The sequence below is a fragment of the Anser cygnoides genome, chromosome 5 (assembly GCF_040182565.1).
Source record: "Anser cygnoides isolate HZ-2024a breed goose chromosome 5, Taihu_goose_T2T_genome, whole genome shotgun sequence".
Classification (NCBI taxonomy): Eukaryota; Metazoa; Chordata; class Aves; order Anseriformes; family Anatidae; genus Anser; species Anser cygnoides.
In genome coordinates, this window is record NC_089877.1 from 35,286,688 (window position 1) to 35,304,802 (window position 18,115).

An 18,115-nucleotide genomic window follows, 5' to 3' on the forward strand; every position below is an offset into this window, starting at 1 on the left:
CACATGATAAAACCCCTGAAGGTGTTTGTTAATGGGAATTGGGAGCATCAGGAATTCATTCTTAATGTATGATGGGTGATCAGGAGCTTTTGCCAGAGATAAGTGCTGTGATTCCAAGCATGACTTCTGGGTAGGTGGTAGGAGAGACTTTATTTTAAAAAAATGAAAACAAAAACGTTTGATTAGGGAACCTTGCAGGAAGGAGGGTATTAGGATCCCAGCCTGAAACTCAAGTGAGAGACTTATCAGGTTAGAAATAAAATTTCCATACATAATACATTTTAGAATGTCTGGAAAGCGTGAGAAATCTAAACATATTCCCGTTAACTAAGGTGTTGTTGGTTAGGGTATTTCTTGTGAATTTTTCTCAGTGTGTAACAGTGATCACTTTTGTTGCTTAGGTTCTTACAATCTAAAACCAGGTGAAAACTACAGTATAATTGAAGAACACAGACAAAGAATCCAGTATAAATGGAAGTACTGTGATGTTAAAGCAAGAGGTCTGCTGCATACACGTACCAGACTTCTGCTGTGCCTTAATCAGATGAATTTTACAGCTTTTGAAGTATGTAGACATTTTCTAAAACACGCAGTGCTGGTACTAAACGTTTTCCCAAAGAAGTTGACGTGAAATACAATTTAAAGAGAGAAGTTAATTAAGGCACAAAGAGAAAGAGAGGCAGAATTTGGACGTAAGGTGCTGTTTGGTAGTGGTCTAATGACCAGTCAGCTGGTGCACACTGACACTTTGCAACATGGGTTTGTAATCAGGACACAAACCTGCAATTACTGGAGCAGCCTCCTAGAACAAAGGACATAGATCTGTGGGAAAGCAGGCTTTGTTACTTCCATAAAAATAGGTCATTTTAGTGTTCAGTCTCAGTAACTGGAATTGGTGAGGCAGGAAAGAGCGTATACGGTGTCATTCAGGTGATGGAACTGCTTCATTCATCTGAAGCGCGTGTTCATATGAAAGCAAAATTTGGGAGTAAGTGAGTCACGGTGGTGTAATGTGTCAGAAGGCTACATAATAAATTATAGATATATATGTGTGTGTGTGTATATATATAGTTGAAGGCAGGACCTGTGCCATCCAGATAACAACAGATGCGTTTAATCATCAGGTTGACAACAGATATTTTATAAAGCATATTGAAAAGGGTGATATTTTTTAACAGATACCAGCCCCGAGTGGCATCTGATCATTAGAAATTTTTAAGTTGTGATAGAGGCCAGGAAGGATCCTAAGGTTTGTTCAGACTCTCCTTGGAGTACCTCAAGTGACGTGTGGAGTGGGGGCGTATTTTACTGTAAAACCTTGTTACTTTATCAGGAACCTTGTTATGGTTGGGGGATTTTTTACTTTTTATTTAAAATCTATAAAAAGGTTTAATGACTGGAGTGAAGAACTAGTGGATAAGCAGCTCTCGTTTGATGTAAATATGTATATGTATAGGATATTTGAATGGTGTATCATGTCACCCTGGTATTTGTCCTACGCAAATAAGTGTAATGTTAGCCTGTTCAGGACCAGCTGCCTTTGGCATGCAGTGTTTTCTTCTAGAGATGTAAATACTAAACTTGTATTGTAGAAAATCAGGGTAGAAAATGCAGTTTTTTGGAAAAAGAATATTTGAGCTTTTTAGCAGCCGCTGGGAGGAAGAATAAGACTATCCTTAGATACGTTTCAGCCGTGTATTCATTTCTGGCAATTGCATTCTTTTAATGAAATACAAGGGGGGGAAAAACAAGTCACATTTCAGCTTTATTTTATAAACCACATGGACATAAGCATCTTCTCCGATTTCATATGCAATTGACGAAAATCTTCACAAACTTTCAGGAGCCTGGGGGTCTTGGGCTTTTACAGAACTTAATTTCTGCATATTGCTTTGGCACTGCTTTGGTCTTTCGGGCTTCTTCGCCTCCTTCCATGTGCTTTTCAGTTCCAGATAGTGTGTTTTCATTTTCTGTCAGGATGTGTGCTAGCCAGAGGCCTCAACATACCAAAGCATTTAAGGACTTTCCATCATCATAAACTTGGGAAAATAGGCCGATAATATCTAAATCCCTTAATCTTTCTAAAAACTCTTGAGTTTATGAAATTATATACAGCAATGCATCTCTTTTTAAGCTGGCAGCATCTTGTATGTGCTGTCTTGGAGAAAACACGTTTTTGTGGTGAAGAAAGGGGTGTATAGGAGCCACCTGTTGCTGCTTGTTTTTAAAGGCCCTATTGTGTTTCAGGATCCTACAGCGTGGAAAGTGGTTTGAGTACCGAAATGTTTGCAGCCACCAGTGAAATGTTGCAGTGAAACAGTATCACCGCTGCGGAGCCCACAGCCACGCTGCTTAGTGGGTTAGGATGGGAAATAATGAATTGGGCTAAATCTCAGCCACAGAGGAAATGTGAGGAGTTTTTGTTTAAGTGCTGAAAATGAAATAGTCTAGGGAACTAATAATATCATTAACCGTGAGAAAATACCATGAAATTAAGCTTTTAGCTCGACCTGAATGAGAGCCATGCCAGTGTCACCTAACTCCATGTTGTAAGTAGGCAGTCTGGAATTTAATGGATAACCTTCAGCACATCACCTTGTGTTTGGTTTCCAGGTTTTGCAGGGATAACAGATGACTGTTACTTTATTTCTTGTCTTATTTATATATTTTTTAAACTACGAAATGGTACTTTTTAAAATTTGTGGTTGTAGGCTGTGGTGAATGAGGTTATTTATCTCAGAAAGGGAAATGTTTGAGCATAATTGATGGTTCTTAGAAAACTGAAGTTTTGATAGCCAAATGTACTTTGTTATCTGTCTGTGGCCAATTTAGTGTAACTGTTTTCTTTAGATATGCACACTAGTCACGTATCTGTATCTCCAGACAAAGGCAGCTTGTGCAGAGTGATAGATTCTGCCTTGGAGAACAGTGCTGCCAGGACAAAAGGGAGTACAGCTGTAGTTACCAAATACCCCCAGGCTGTGACAGCTTTTAATTCTAACAGAACTTTTTAAGTTCAGCATTTAGCTTGGGCACAGGTTAATTAGGAAGCAGCAACAAATATCCTCTAGAATTAAACACTTATGGGCTTTGAAGTATACTGCTTCAGGAAGATTGCCTTCTACCCAGATAAACCAATGAAATCCGAATATAGAAGTGCAACTTCTTAAATTCCTGGCTAACCTGGGCTGCTCCTTCTGGTTAAGCGCTCACAGAAGAATGTGAGGGGGTCAAATAGATCAAGAATCTTTTTCAAGTTGTTTGAAGCTATGCCCTCACACCCAGGTCTCGTTCTGTAAGTAGACACCGTACCACAATTCTATCAGTTGATATATAATGCTGCTTTAAATTTCCAGCTTAGGTGCCTGTGTATGATGTGGGGGAGCTGAATTTCAGCCATTTTCATCAGTTTTGATCTAAGCTTTATCCTGTTTCTTTTGACTAATTTAGCAGCTAATCACTGCCTGGGTTTTTGTTCATGGGGTGCCTTTCTGTGGCTCATCTGCCATCTCCTTGCTTGACTTTGCTCAAGCCAAATAGTTTGGATTGCTCCCCTCCTGTTTTGTACCTTTTCAGTGGGAACAAGCTGTTTTGTGTTTAGCGCTCAGACAATATGATGGAGGTAGTAGGTATTGCCAAAACAGCTGTTATGTCTGAATTTCCTGGAACAGGTTAAAAATCTCAAATTATATTTTCTACACGGATGAGCGTGTTGGATCTTTTGTTGAAATTTTCTTTTACAATTCATGCATTTAACTAAATTGTTCTAGCTCTGTTCTTAGTGTTTAATTCTTACAGTTAAAAGGCCTAAGGGAAGCTTTTAAAGTATGTGAACAAGACATGGACCCTGGTGACTGAGCTCTACTTAACTTTTTGGGGGCTTCCTTTCTTTCTTCAACCTTTTGTGGTTGTGTCTGTTACATGAGAAATAATGAACGGTGTGTCATTTGAGAGGCTTGGATCGCACAGTGTTCCCTGGGATAAACTGAGATACACTACTCTGTTAGGAAGAGTTGGTTTTTGTGTACCATACGTGTCATAGCACAGCATCTCCTCAGACTAATTTTCCATTATGTTTTTTTCTTTTTTTTTTCCCTGAAAGGTACACCACAGCCAATGCGGAGTCTGACTATGACCGGGAGTCTGAGAGAGAGAGTGAAGAAGGGGAGGACGAAGTGAGCTGTGAAACAGTGAGAACAGTGCGCCGGGATTCCCTGGACCTTGTCAACGAGGATGAAACACCTTTAATCTTAGATTCCTTGCTGGAGGAAGGACTGGGTCAGCTACTGCAGCAAGCTGACCGCTTGCATAATGGACATGAGCAAGAGAAGAGAGAGGGATTCCAGCTGCTTCTGAATAATAAACTGGCGGTAAAGGTTGCCTTCTTATATCTTCCAGCAGTGATTTGTGTTTTTAGCTAAATAGCTGGGAAAGAGGAAATTGCATTTCTTAGTGGGATCCAGGTTCTATACAACAACTGGGCCAGTTTCCAGCTGCCCTCTTTCTCAGGAGCAGCCTGCGAGCTGGCTGAAGACCAAAACGGTTCAGGCTACAGCAGCAGCCAGTTCCCAGTCCCTATCTGTCCTGGAGCTCCACTATATCGTGTCATCACTTTCCCTGAGTGAGCACCACACAAATGCAAAGTAACAGCGGGATGTCTATACAATAAACTCAGCTAGTGTTTTGATAACCTGGATGTGTCACTATATCATACATGTGATGCAAAACTATCCCGATTCAGTTTGTGTTGGCGCTGCAGCTGAGGTGAAAGAACGTAGCAAGGGTCAGTTCTACTCCAGCTGTCGCAGGGAGCTAGCTTATATCTCTGGCCATGCACAGTGGTGCACCCAGCCTTGAAATGTGCCTAGCTGAATGCAGCATTGCTGCTGTTGTGATCTACAGCAGCTAATTCAGGACTGCCTTTGCTGCAGTTGCACCGTCACCCTCTGTTAGTGTTTATCTGAGAACTGCATAGCCATTAAAGACAACTTTTTAGGTTTTAAAAAGCAAAGCCCGTACTACTCCTGTGTTTCCATGAGTTATAGAGGGAAAGATATAAAAGAGGACCTGATCATTTCTAATTCCAAGGGAGTTTTTTCCTTCCAATCAGGAAGAAATGGCGGAGTTGTCAGCTTCTGAAATTCTTTTGTATGCTTCTTTCTTGTGATCTCCCACTTTTTTGTATTTACAGCACTATTGCAAAATAAACCAGATTGTTAGATGGTTGTGTTTTTAAGTTTACTTCTTTTTTTTTTTTTAAGAAAACTTGCATTTGTCAGAACATAACTGCTCCAGCATTACCAATGCACCTCTGGTTCAAGAATGACCCAGAAATTGAAACTGAGTGCTGACTGAAACATGAAAAAGAACATTCAATTTTTGATTTTAATGAAGTAGTGAGGTTTGGGGTTGTTGTTTTTTTGTTGCTGTTGTTTTTTCCTCCAGTGTTTTCAGGTTAGTGGAGGCTGCCAAAAAAATGACCCCAGTATAACCTCTGAAGTGAAGGGAAGTGTTGTTAGAGGGCAGCAATCATTAGATTAGTACCAGAAGCGTAGCATTGTAAGCTTATAAATTCAGCCACTCTATTTGCTCTTTTGAGGTTCTGCTTCAGTTCTCATAGATTTGGACCTTTTAAGGTTTCAGAAATGTCTGTGCAACTTCTAGTATGTGCCCTCACTTGATTTTTCCTTCTTGTTCTATCAATGGCAGAATGGATGTTTTACATGGTTGATGCATCTCATTTATGTTTTCACTGCAGTATGCGGACCAGAGAGACTTTCTTTGGCGCCTAGCCCGAGCACATAGCGATATGTACGAAATCACAGAAGACACAGATGAGAAGAAAACATATGCATCTGATGGTAAGGAATTGTGTGTTCGTGGCAAGGAGGGGGGGGTGTTCGAACCTGGTGCTACACTTCAGAGTTATAAACCTTGCACTGCAGACTATGTGGAGGCATTATGTAGTTGTACTGTGGTGGTTGGTGGTATGTGTTCTGAAGGGCAGTGTAAGTGGACCAAGAGCTACTTAAAAATGTACACGTTTTTTTCTCAAACCTATCTTATATATATCCAGTGTGATAGTAAGAGAAGTTTTTGCTTCATCCCATTTAGTTTTTTGTGTTGCTGACATGTGCAGGTACTTAAAAAACCTAAATGTGTCTGTTTAGTTAGTGAAATCAGTTTAGTTTCATTTCATTCTCCTTCACTATCTTGAATTTGAATTGTTGGCAAGTTTGTAGGTGGGTCAGAACAAAACAAATTATCATCTTCATTTTATTAAAGATGTGTGACAAAAGATTCTATTCTAAAACATCTCTATCCTGTTTATTATCCAAATAACCAAATGTACTTTTTAATGTTATAAGTAATATAATTATTTTCTGGAAGCCATTGTAGCCATTTAAAATGTGAAATTTACCTCCTATTTGGATAGTTCTTTTTGCCTTTAATAGATGCTTAATTCTCAGTTTTTTGAGGCTGCAGGTTCTTAGAGGAAAGAAGGGAAGTGAGGCAAATTCTAGCTCTAAGGCTGTGGAATGAATCAGAACAAAACCATTGCAAACTTTTGCTAACTTTTCTTGACACGTTGGGGAAGATACTTTTCGTTACAGATGAATGTACTTCCAAATAGGGTGAAACCATGTTGACAGGTCAAGAAAATTTGCTACTGTGCTTAAAATTCGCATGATCTCTTTGAGTGATCTTGGATGCTCCATATCACTGCAAGGGTGTGAAATTATATATGGCTGTGGTGGTTTCACACCAGTAGCAAGCTAAGCTTTGCCATGTTGTTCTCTCACTCCCCCTCCTCAACAGAACAGGGGGAGAAAATGTGATGACAACAAAGCTTGCAGGTTGAAATAAGGACAGGGAGATCACTTACCAGTTACCGAAATGGGCAAACCAGACTCATCATGAGGAAGAATAATTTATTGCCTATCACTAACAGTCTAGAGCAGTAAGAGTTAAAAGCAAACTAAAAAAACTTTGCCCCCATCCTTTTGTACCTGGTCCCCACAGGCAGTGCAGGGGAAGGGGGTTGTGGTTGGTCCATGCCACTTTGTCACTTGACTGTCCTTCACGGTCACTCTCTGCCCCTGCTCCACGTGGGGTCCCTCCCTCCTTAGGGGAGGCTAGGACTGAAAGTGGCTGAATTTCTTACCTCTGACCACTTGCAGGGAAAGAAGAGCTGGAGATTGCCTTTCAGAAATGGGATGAAAGTGCTGAGTGTCATCAGTGGTATGTAACTCTCCGTCCTGTTTTTAAGAAGGATAGGAAAACTGGAGATTGCTGTGAGTTGAGCTGCATTTAAAAACTGTTTAAGAAAAAAAAGCCTATATGCTCATAATTGATGTACACTTCATTCATTCTATTTTCCATAAAAAGACATTTCTTAATAGCTTTGGTTAATTGGCGTAAGTAATAGTTTTACAGACAATAGGTTTCATTGCAGTTATAGAAATAAACTATTTTATTTTGCGTATGCCAATTTAATTATGAATTTCTCTGTGACAAAATGGCCAGAAGAGTTCTTGAACAAAAGCAACCAGCTGGAGTCATGAAATTCTTCGGATACCAACAATGGGCTGTATAAGGCTCTTGTGTATCTGCACCTAACAAGTCAAACTGTGCTGATGGTAGTGAAGGATGCACTTCTAGATGAGGCTTGGAGAAATAAGCTATTGGCAAAATGGGTTTGAGATGAATGAGTACAATGAGCCCCATTAAATTTAGCATCAGTGTGAATTTAGCAGACTAAACTGCATTTTCTTTGGGCTTCTTATAGCTTAGGTGCATATATTGTGAAAAGGTGAAATGAAGGAAAGGTTCCTTTAGAAGCCTTTCTGGGAACTGTGAAATTCCCCTTGTAGAAAGTGGAAGACAGCAATTTGCTCAGCAGATGACTCTTGGGCCCGTGTACGTGTCTGGGCAGGATGCTGCAAGCCTCTTGCCACAGAAACGAGCTGAACTCCAGCGGTACCACTTGTGATTGTGCAGACCCTGGGAAAATGTGTCTGTGCTGGTGCAAATGGGCTGCCAGAGAACGTCTCTCACAGATAAGCTGCAGAAAGCTAGCTTGAGCGCTCAGTATGGTGAGGCTCACTTTATTTTCCTTCACAAGTCCTCTGTTTCCTTTGGCCCCTTTTCAGCCCCCTGTAGAGTAAGATGTATATCCTTCAAAGCCCAGCTCACAGCCAGCTGCACAGCTGTGGGGGCAAAGAAAGTCTCGGGAGTTACACATTAAATATGTACGAAGTTTTTCCTTTGTGTTCCTCCAACATTCTTGGGTTAATTGCTGGTTTTTCCTCTGTCACTGACATTTCAATAATGCTCTGCTGCACGGAGATGCTTGCTTTATGTCAGGAGTGTGATATATTTGCCTCAGTCGGCTAGGCCTGCTAGCGTGGGCTTAGTGCTGCGCCAGTGTTCCTACATTTATCTTAATTCTGGAGGAAGGAGAAACATCGTTCTTATCAGAAAGCCTTTTTTTAGTTGTCTGGAGAGTGTCTTCTGTCCGGGACTGCTGTAGTCTGATCGTGTATGCTGCTTGTCACTCTGCAAAGCACTCTGGCTTTGAAATGAGTTGAGACAATAGCAGTAGAGGCACATGGCTTTCTTAGTCCAAAGATACCTTTTTTTTTTTTCATGATAGAAGATGAAATGATCTGCAATTTAACCAAGCAGTATTTGTGTAAATGCTGCAGCTGACAGGATTTTGGTTCTAATTCAGGGTATAGTATATATATATACTTATAAAGCTTAGCTTTATAATACAGAATTTGATTGTGTGCAGAGTAGTGGCTGTAATGGGACGTTGAGTCACGTGTTTCCAACACAAAATGTCAAGCCTTTTCAGCTGAGCACACTGCCATGTTAAAACCCATGCCGAACTCATTGCAGAACAGCTTTGGTGAAAGAGTGCACAATTCTCATCCTGTTAGACTCGTCCTTTTTCCAAACAGGAGTAAGGCTTCTGCACATCAATATCTTGCTTCTAATTATAAAGAACAGCTGCAGAAAGGGCTGCTAGAAAAAGGAAATAGCAGAACAGTATGTGGGAGGCATGGGATTTGTTGAAAATGAATATCTAACTACCTTTATCAGTTGCAGAAATTATTTGCTGTCACGAATGTAACAGGAAATTAATTCCCATTCCAGCTCTGTCGGGGTCATGGGATGGTCGCAAGCTGTTTCAATTACAGTCTCTTCTTATGCTAATTAATTTTACCATGAGAAAAAATTTATTGCTAATGAAATACTGCTTAGTACATTGAAAGATATTGAAATACATTGTTCATATATTTGAAAAACGTGGGATAAAGTATAATCCTAAAAGACTAATATTATAGTTTGTTTTCCCTTTATTTGAGTAATGAGTATATTGCTCAGAATTACTTTTAGTTCACCATGCTGTCTGCTTAGGAAAAAATGTTCAGGAAAATATAAGGGGAGGGAAAAAGGGAAAGTATACAGTGATCAGTTCCTCCGGTTTGCCATCCTTAACGGCAGCAGGCAGGAGTGCAGAGGTGCATTCGCTGTCAGGTGATGGCCCTTGACGGACCTGTGCTCTGCAAGTCTGCGCAATCCTGTTTTACCTCCACAGTACTTCTGTTGTCCATGCCATCCTCCAGTACAGGTGCTGGAACATGCTCCGTGTAGAAAAAAAAAATACTTATTCTGTTTGAATTTGTCAGTAGAGGTTTTAAAGCTTTCTTTGGTTTTGATTTGATGCCATTGCTCTTGGTTTATGGAGAAGTGAACAGGGCCTGATTATTCACACTTCCTTAATTTACAGTTTTATTCTCTCAGTTGTTTCTTTTTCGTATTGGTCCCCTTGCTGAAGAATCCTAATCTTTTATTAGATCATTTTGAGGAATCATTTTATTGTCCTCATCACCCCTTGTCTCTCTGTATTCTGTTTTGACCGTATCTTTTTTTTTTTTTTTAAGACGGGAGTTATAGGAGCAGCATGGATTTCTGTAATACTAATGTGATGATCCTTTTTGTTCTTACTTCCATATACAGTAATCAATGCTGTCTTTCTCTTTTTCCACAACGTATTAAATTGATGTTTTAACAGAAACATTCCCAGCAATTTTAGTAGCTCTTCACTTGAAGCCTGTGACTGTGTATGTATCTTTGGGTGCATTTACATGTGTGTATTATGTCATGTTGGCTGTTATTTTCTGTTTTCTCAATTGCAACCTACTGTTTGTGGCTTAAGGTAGTTTTGCTGCTTTTTGGTGCTTATTCCTTGCTCTCTATGTTATATTCTTTGCTCCTGTTGCACAAATCATTCCCTGTTAATTGGCTTTACGTTGTGATGCATGTTAGGCAGGACAGGAGATGCTTTGCATACAATCTAATCATCATTGCAAACAAAGCTTCTGTTTCCTCTCAATGTCTCGTAGTTATTGCAGCAATGAGTGATATTTTAAAGCAGTAGACAAAGTAACAGTGAACAAGAAGGGATTGCTGAGTGCTGGCTAAGGCAACAGCGTGTGGAGAGTGACTGGCTGCAGCTTGGGAGCGTTTTGTGGCTGGATCGTTTGAAGGCTTTGGCAGCGTGATAGTGAATGGTTTCTCAAGAACGACAGGGAAGGCAGTAAGTGTCTGGGACTCTGTCTGGACCAGCCTTGGGATCTGCCCAAATATGAAGGAGAGTCCTTTCATGGATCTCCTGCGTCTTCTTGACATTAAGTTTGGTACAAAGCTGCTATTGTAGCCATTTGCTCTTGGAACTCAGCTGGTCCCAAAAGAGACATCTCCGCAGAATGGTTGAAGCAGAGCTGAGATTTCATCAGTGCTGCACAGACAAGTCAGCCTTTGTATAGTGGGACTGATCTCTGGCTGTGCTTTGCTTGTAGCCACTGTTCCAGAACACAGAAACGTGTAAGGGTTGTCTTGGGCACCTGACATATTTAGTGCCTTCAGAATAGATCCGTATAGTGTGCTACACCAAGTGTTCTTTATGCATACGTACTCCTGTCTAATAACTACCCGATTCTTACTTTTGATGCAGACATAAAATTAATTCTTTTGCTTTAACTGGGTAGATATTTCCAAGTAAATCATTTAATTTGTTAACAGATTTCAGCTCATGAATAGGAGGACAGCACAAGCTTGTAGGCTTGTTCTTGTTTGCTTTCAGGAATGGATGTAGGAGTCATCATTTTACAAACCTGTGCAGTTTGCTGCTTAGACGTATGTGGCATTGTCACGAATGAAGCGAGAGAAACAGTTTCACCCTTGTTAGAATCCCCTGCCCATTTTGATGTGTGTGTTTTCAGTGCGACAGCAAGCACGTAACAGCAGCTTTAAGGATCAAGAAAGCAGAGAGCAGTGTGTTAGCCTTGGCTTCAGCTCCTGTTGTTAAAAGAAATATTGGAAGTACAACCAGAGCAGTAAGGGATTTCAGAGGTTCATCTGGGAAAAATTTTGCAGGTGCTGTATTCCCAGCTTTTGTCTGAATTGAATATTTCATTTTGAAAATGAAATGCTGACTGCTGAAAGCTGTCATTGCAGAAGTCATGAGCTTTGGCCCATCTTGGAGGTATTATATATGTTGATGAGAAGCAGGAGAGGATGTGTTCTTGGGTTGGATGAGCCTCTGAAGTGTGCCCCCTCTTCTAAAAGTCTGTTGCTTTGGAAGATCATCTTGCACACTCGATAGTCACTGAATGGTGTACCAGCCCTTTTAAATTCAGTTGGTACATCTGGCTGTCCTGTGGGTGGATATCTTTTTTTTTTGAGAAGTGACAGCACTCCGGATATTACTTGAAGATAGCTTTAATTTTAACAATTGGCAGTACTTCAGGATTTAACTCTTCATGGATTACTGCCTACAATTGGCCAATTTTGAGATATGCCTGGATTTCTGAGCTGAGCTTTTTGTGTTCCCAAGGTGGATTAAACAGGGGAATTATTGACAATAAATTAGGGGCAGAAGCAACTATAGCAAATAGGAATATTCATTGCATGATATTTCAGCACTTACAGGAGGAACAATAGCATTCAGCTCAAGCCACCTGATTGCATTCCCCAGGCTCAGGAAGGTCCTGCCCTTCTCCAGGGCTGGCAGCATCCTGAAGCACCTCTGTGTCCTGAGCCATGGAGGCTCTGGGAGTGGGGATGCTGGACGAGAGCCAGGGAAGACGAAAGTTATGAAAACTGTGAGCAGGGACAGAAGAAATCTCAGCAGGCACCACTTATCCTTCCTTCTTTCTGTCCTTCTCTTGGAAACAGCAAAGTAACTTGATGTTCACAGACCGTGGGTTGTTTTTTATTTGTTAGACATGAAGAAATGAGCTGTCTTGTTTAAACTGTAATCTCTGAATCAAGGACTACTAACTACTAATTGGCCCCAACATATTCCCTTTAAAAAAAAATACTGAGGGATGATTATAATAAAAGTGGTGTGAAGGGAAGCAAGCTGTAAGAAAATGATTTTTTTGAGATTCTGTACCCTGTTCCCATGAAAAATTTAGCCACCAGTAGTTCTTCAGAATATGATAATTTGATCTGGGCTTGCTGTTGGAGAGGAGCAGGTGAAGTTGATGAAATCTTCAGGTATTAGTTATGGTTCTGATGAATATTGAACTTGCAGAAATACAGAGATTGATTTGGAATAATAATAGTGTTCCAACTTGATTGTTTGTATACCATTACATATGCATCTCAGTCTTTTAGATGGAAGCTGTTTAACCACACAAATCTCAGTAGATGTACAGCTTTGTATGTGTCAGTAACAATATTTTCTTTAAAATGTTTAAATGTGTGATTCCAAAGATAAAAGCTGTAATTTCTACTTCAGCCTAGTACTCGCTTTTAACTTCATTGTGGTAGAAGGGAGAAGGTCTATTAACAGATATCAGCCTTTAGTAAAGAATGAAGATCAAGGAATTCAGATACTGTAGGCTATTCCAAAAAATGTTATTTTACCAGCATTATTGCTACCTTTCCAGCAGGAATTTTGGAAAGAAGGAACCTGGATGGTTTTGATTCCTTCATGGGAAGATTTCTGTGTTGCCCTTTTTTGACAGGGGCTTGCATCCAACCTGTCAGAACAGAGCAGTTAAAGAGCTGGGAGTATAGTCACGAAGGTTATAGAATCATAGAATCATTAAGGCTGGAAAAGCCCTCCAAGATCATCTGGCCCAACCATCCCCGTAGCACCAATGTCACCACTAACCCATGTCCCTAAGCACCACATCCAACCTTTCATTGAACACCCCCAGGGACGGTGACTCCACCACCTCCCTGGGCAACCTGTTCCGGTGCCTGACTGCTCTTTCTGAGAAGAAATGTCTTCTAATTTCCAACCTGAACCTCCCCTGGCACAACTTGGGGCCATTCCCTCTAGTCCTATCACTACTTACCTGTGAGAAGAGGCCGACCCCCAGCTCCCCATGACTTCTTTTTAGGTGGCTGTAGAGAGCAATAAGGTCTCCCTGAGCCTCCTCTTCTCCAGACTAAACACCCCAGTTCCCTCAGCTGCTTCTCATAGGACTTGTGCTCCAGGCCCTTCGCCAGCTTCATAGCCCTTCTCTGGACACACTCCAGGGCCTCGATGTCCTTCTTGTAGTGAGGGGCCCAAAGCAGAACACAGTACTCGAGGTGTGGCCTCACCAGAGCAGAGCACACGGGGAAGATCACCTCCTGGCCCTGCTGGCTGCACTATTCCTGATACAAGCCAGGATGCCGTTGGCCTTCTTGGCCACCTGGGCACACTGCCAGCTTGTGTTCAGGCGAGCATCAATCAACACCCCCAGATCCTGATCCTCCGCACAGCTTTCCAGCCACTCTGCCTCAAGCCTGTAGCACTGCATGGAGTTGTTGTGGTCAAAGTGCAGGACCCAGCACTTAGCCATGGTGAACCTCATCCCATTGGACTCTGCCCATTGACCTGTCCTGTCCAGGTCCCTCTGCAGAGCCTTCCTACCCTCTGGCAGATTGACACTGCCCCCCAACTTGCTGTTGTCTACAAACTTACTGAGGGTGCACTCAATTCCCTCATCCAAATCATCCATAAAGATATTAAAGAGGATGGACTCAACCCCAACCCCTGGGGAACACCACTGGTGACCAGTCGCCAGCTGGATTCCACTCCGTTCACCACCACTCTCTGGGCCCGACCATCCAGCTGGTTTTTAACCCAGCAAAGCATGTACGTGTCCAAGCCATGGGCTGACAGCTTCTCCAGGAGAATACTATGGGAGACCGTGTCAAAGGCCTTGCTGAAGTATAGGTAGACTACGTCAACAGCTTTAAGTCAGCATGAAGCTGCTCTGTAAAAATTGTACATTCCACAGAATAAATACTATTTGTATCTTCAGGCTTCACTGGGGATGAATACATTTTGTTATGTGAACATATATGGTCCATTCTGCCACCTCCTAAGGCAAACTAGAGATATTCACTGGATAAAACCAACATGGAAATTGAATAAAATTGAAGGCACGTCTTTTGTCCCAACTTTAGTAGCTAATACAGATTTTTAACTTCAACATTTTTAGGATTAAGGAAAGCTGGATTGAGGTATGGGTAAAGAAAGGTATATTTCAGCCTTTCTCTTTTGAGGCAGTGATCAGAATTTTTACTTAGATTACAAATGAACTTCTGCTTTAGCCAGGTGCCTGTGTAGACTCCTTACTAGCTGATGTGCAAATTAACATAACGTGCAGGATTCCTGGAACCTGAATCACGAGTGTGAGGGAGGGCACTGATCCAGATTTGTGTTCCATTTTCATTTGAACGTTTTAGTGTAGCATAAACCTTCATTTAAAAAAAAAATGCAGGGGGGAGGGAGAGGAAGCATTTGGTTTCTCTTGTTTAAGGAATCAAGAACACAGAGTTGGGAGGGACTTCCCGAAAGTCATCTCGCTCATCTTCTTGTCTGTGATGCACACCAGGTATATGTAGACCGTCCCTGATCTCTAAAAAATCTTCTAGTGATGAAGGTTGTACTGTCCTCTCGCCTTTCTCCTGTTTCATCAAGCAGTGCATTTAATTACATGGACAATCGAGTATTTTATTTTTGTTCCTGCTATCAGCCAAAGCTTTGTTCTGTCCTCTCTAGACATGGAAAAAAATTTAACATGAGGAACTGTTTGTAAGAGAATACAATAGTTACTCCAATCTTCTTATCCAATCTTTTTTGAAAGAAAGCAGACCCGCTTGTCATAACCTTTTAGTGTGGTGGTGTTCTGCAAGTGTTCTGTTCTTATTGTTGTTTCATGGACTCTATCCAGCTATACTTTTTTTCTTTCTAGTTTATTAGTCAAAACTTGTATATACTCCTTGAGCTCAATCTTGCTAGTGCAGCATTGGGCTGTTTCTGATCTACCTTTAAATTTAATTCTCTGCTGCCACCTGCCATTAATAGATGAGCTTTCTAGCATAGGTTAATCCACCATCTATTTAAATTTAATCTGTGTTATATTACCCAGCTTAATGAAGTTTTTTAATAATAACAGTGTTGATGTTGGAGGAATTTCTTGCCACTCCATTCAGTATCCATTAGTTCATAGTCAATCTCAAAGATCAGTTAATCATGTAAAATTGGGGTAAAGGAGATTCAGGTAACTTAGTCAAAAAAAAAAAAAAAAAAGTCATGTTCTTCCTGATGCATATTTCCAAAACAGATTAGGCAGACCTCCAGTGATGAAGTTCCTGACCTCACCCTTCAATGAATTGCACATCAATTTTATACGAGTTGCAGCTATACCATGTTTCTTTTGTTTACCCATGAGAATTTCACAAAAAGAATGCTGGAGACGCTAAAATTGAATATATCTGTATTTTTTTCCCCCTCAATCAATTCTCTCAAAACAGGAAATTTAGATTAGTTTGGTATTTTGTTCTTGTGTCTCTTACTGGCAAGACTTGGAAATCAAGCCACTAGACACTTCTGTATCCCAAATGTAGTAAGGCTGTTCTGTTGGGGCTGAGGGTGTTCGTGTGCTATTTTTTCTCTGAGAGCTTGTTGCTAAGACATTGAGATTATATGAACTGTGAAGAACTCATTGATAGTCATTGGTGTGAAGCACCAAAATTAAAGATAGCCCCGAGCTTCTGAGCGGATTTTCTGTCTGTAAACTGGAAGTGGTTTTGAGCGATCCGAATTCATCCTCAGATTCGTAGGGTTGCACCTTTTTGTCTTCCAAGCTGAGAGTGGTATTATTTTAAGTGATATTCTCTGTCAAGCCTTTAATGTGATGTAGGAGTTATTCATTTGTATGTGTCGGGTTGTTGCTTTCATCCAAATATATCTTGGTCACAAAGACTTGGGTTTGCAGTTACTTTTTCCACCAAGTTGTACAAGTGTGTGACGTAAGAAAGCTGCTTGAAAAGATTTGGAGCTAGTCTAATTTAAGAAATTAATGTGTTTTGTTTTTTCCACTTTTCCACCATACCCATGTAGTACAGATATACTTGTTAACAAAATACTGCTGGAGGACCTGCCAAATTGCTTATTGCTATTACTTGTATGCCATAGAATAGCTTGTTTTGCTTTCTGCTAAGTCATTTATGTTTTAAATAAATGTTTAGTTACAATCCATAATTTATTTAACTAAAATAAATACTTATTTACTTAGTACACACACCAAAGTTATACGTAGGTATACTTGGGTGTTGTCGTGCTTGGCATGGAGTTAAAGTCAATAGGCCAGTTTGTAGATTAGGAGATAGCAGTTTAGTTGTGGTGGATTGAGAAAAAAAGTTCATACATCCAAGTAAAATAATCATAGAATAGTTTGGGTTGGAAAGGACCTTAAAGATATTTAATTCCAACCCCCTGCCGTAGCCAGGGATGCCACCCACTAGATCAGGTTGCCTGGGGCCTCATCCAGCCTGGTCTTGAACACCTTCAGGAATGGGGCATCCACAGCTTCCCTGGGCAACCTGTTCCAGTGCCTCACCACCCTCTGAGTGAAGAATTTTCTCCTAACCTCTAACCTAAATCTCCCCTCTTTTAATTTAAGACCATTCCCCCTTATCCCATCATTATCTACCCGAGTAAAGAGTCCCTCTCCATCCTTTTTATAAGCCCCCTTTAAGTATTGAAAGGCTGCAAGGAGGTCTCCCTGGAGCCTTCTCTTCTCCAGGCTGAACAGCCTCATCTCTCTCAGCCTACTAGTTAAAACAAAACAAAACCTGCAGAAACAAATCTGTGGCTTAGGAAAAAGCATTTCTATCTTAAACGCTTTAACACATTTGTTAATTTACTTAACTTTAAGCAGTTTTAAACCTTGGTAAGAGGAATTTACATGCACAAAGCTGCCAGATTAGTTGTTACACCAGAGCTGATGGTCTACGACTGCATCATTAAGTGCTGAAGTAGTCTCAGAATCCTGTCCAAGTAATTAAAAAGTCGTTTAGATGAACATCGGTGAGCTATTTAGTCCTACAAAGTCCTTGCACCTAAAGCTTAGGGTGGAAAGTGATGAACATTTTTTTTTTTTACCTGAACACAAGTGGAATTAGTGGATAGGTTTAAGGCTTGTGAGGCTGGAGGAAAGATAACTGAGAGGAATATAACATATCCATACACTGAGTGACAAGGAGTTGGTGGAGTGGAAACACTTTCTTCCAGAGAAAGAACTAGATCAAATAAAGTTGTTAAGCATCAGACTCAAACAAAAGGAAATAGTTTACATCAGGCTCAAACAAAAAAGTTCTTTACATCATGCCTACAGTTAAGCTGCAAAAAAACTTTCCCCAAGCCATGGTGGCTACTAAAAGCTTGTGTGTTTTCAAAAAGTAAGTGTCTGAGTATTCTTCAAAGAGCACGTCCAATGCCTGATCCAAAGAATATTCAGAGGAAGTGTTGTTATGTGCCTGCCTTCTTACTTCATTATCTATGCGTCTGCCATTTTCACTTCCAGGAAAAAACAACTTGAGATAGTGTGGTCATTCTTGTATTATTTGTTTGCCGGTGTTAATACCTTTATTTTTGCAGAAATACAACATGATAATGACCACAAGTATCAGAGTATGGGATATCTTGTTCAAAATCTGTCATCTTTTAACACCGTTATCCTCAGTTAACCCTGCAGCATTTATTATTCTCATAATAAATCTCATGTCTTCAGAGCTTATTTTAACTTTA

General features: G+C 40.6%; 1 protein-coding gene across 2 annotated transcripts in view; it reads left to right on the plus strand.

The window, feature by feature from the left end:
• The window catches only part of RMDN3 (regulator of microtubule dynamics 3), a 44,522-nt gene that overhangs the window by 3,578 nt on the left and 22,829 nt on the right, over positions 1-18,115 (plus strand). For both annotated transcript variants that reach the window (XM_066997846.1, XM_066997847.1), the window contains exons 4-6: positions 4,103-4,370; positions 5,759-5,861; positions 7,182-7,242. In XM_066997846.1, coding sequence (XP_066853947.1) covers positions 4,103-4,370; positions 5,759-5,861; positions 7,182-7,242 — 432 coding nt within the window. The remainder of the gene's footprint in view (positions 1-4,102; positions 4,371-5,758; positions 5,862-7,181; positions 7,243-18,115) is intronic.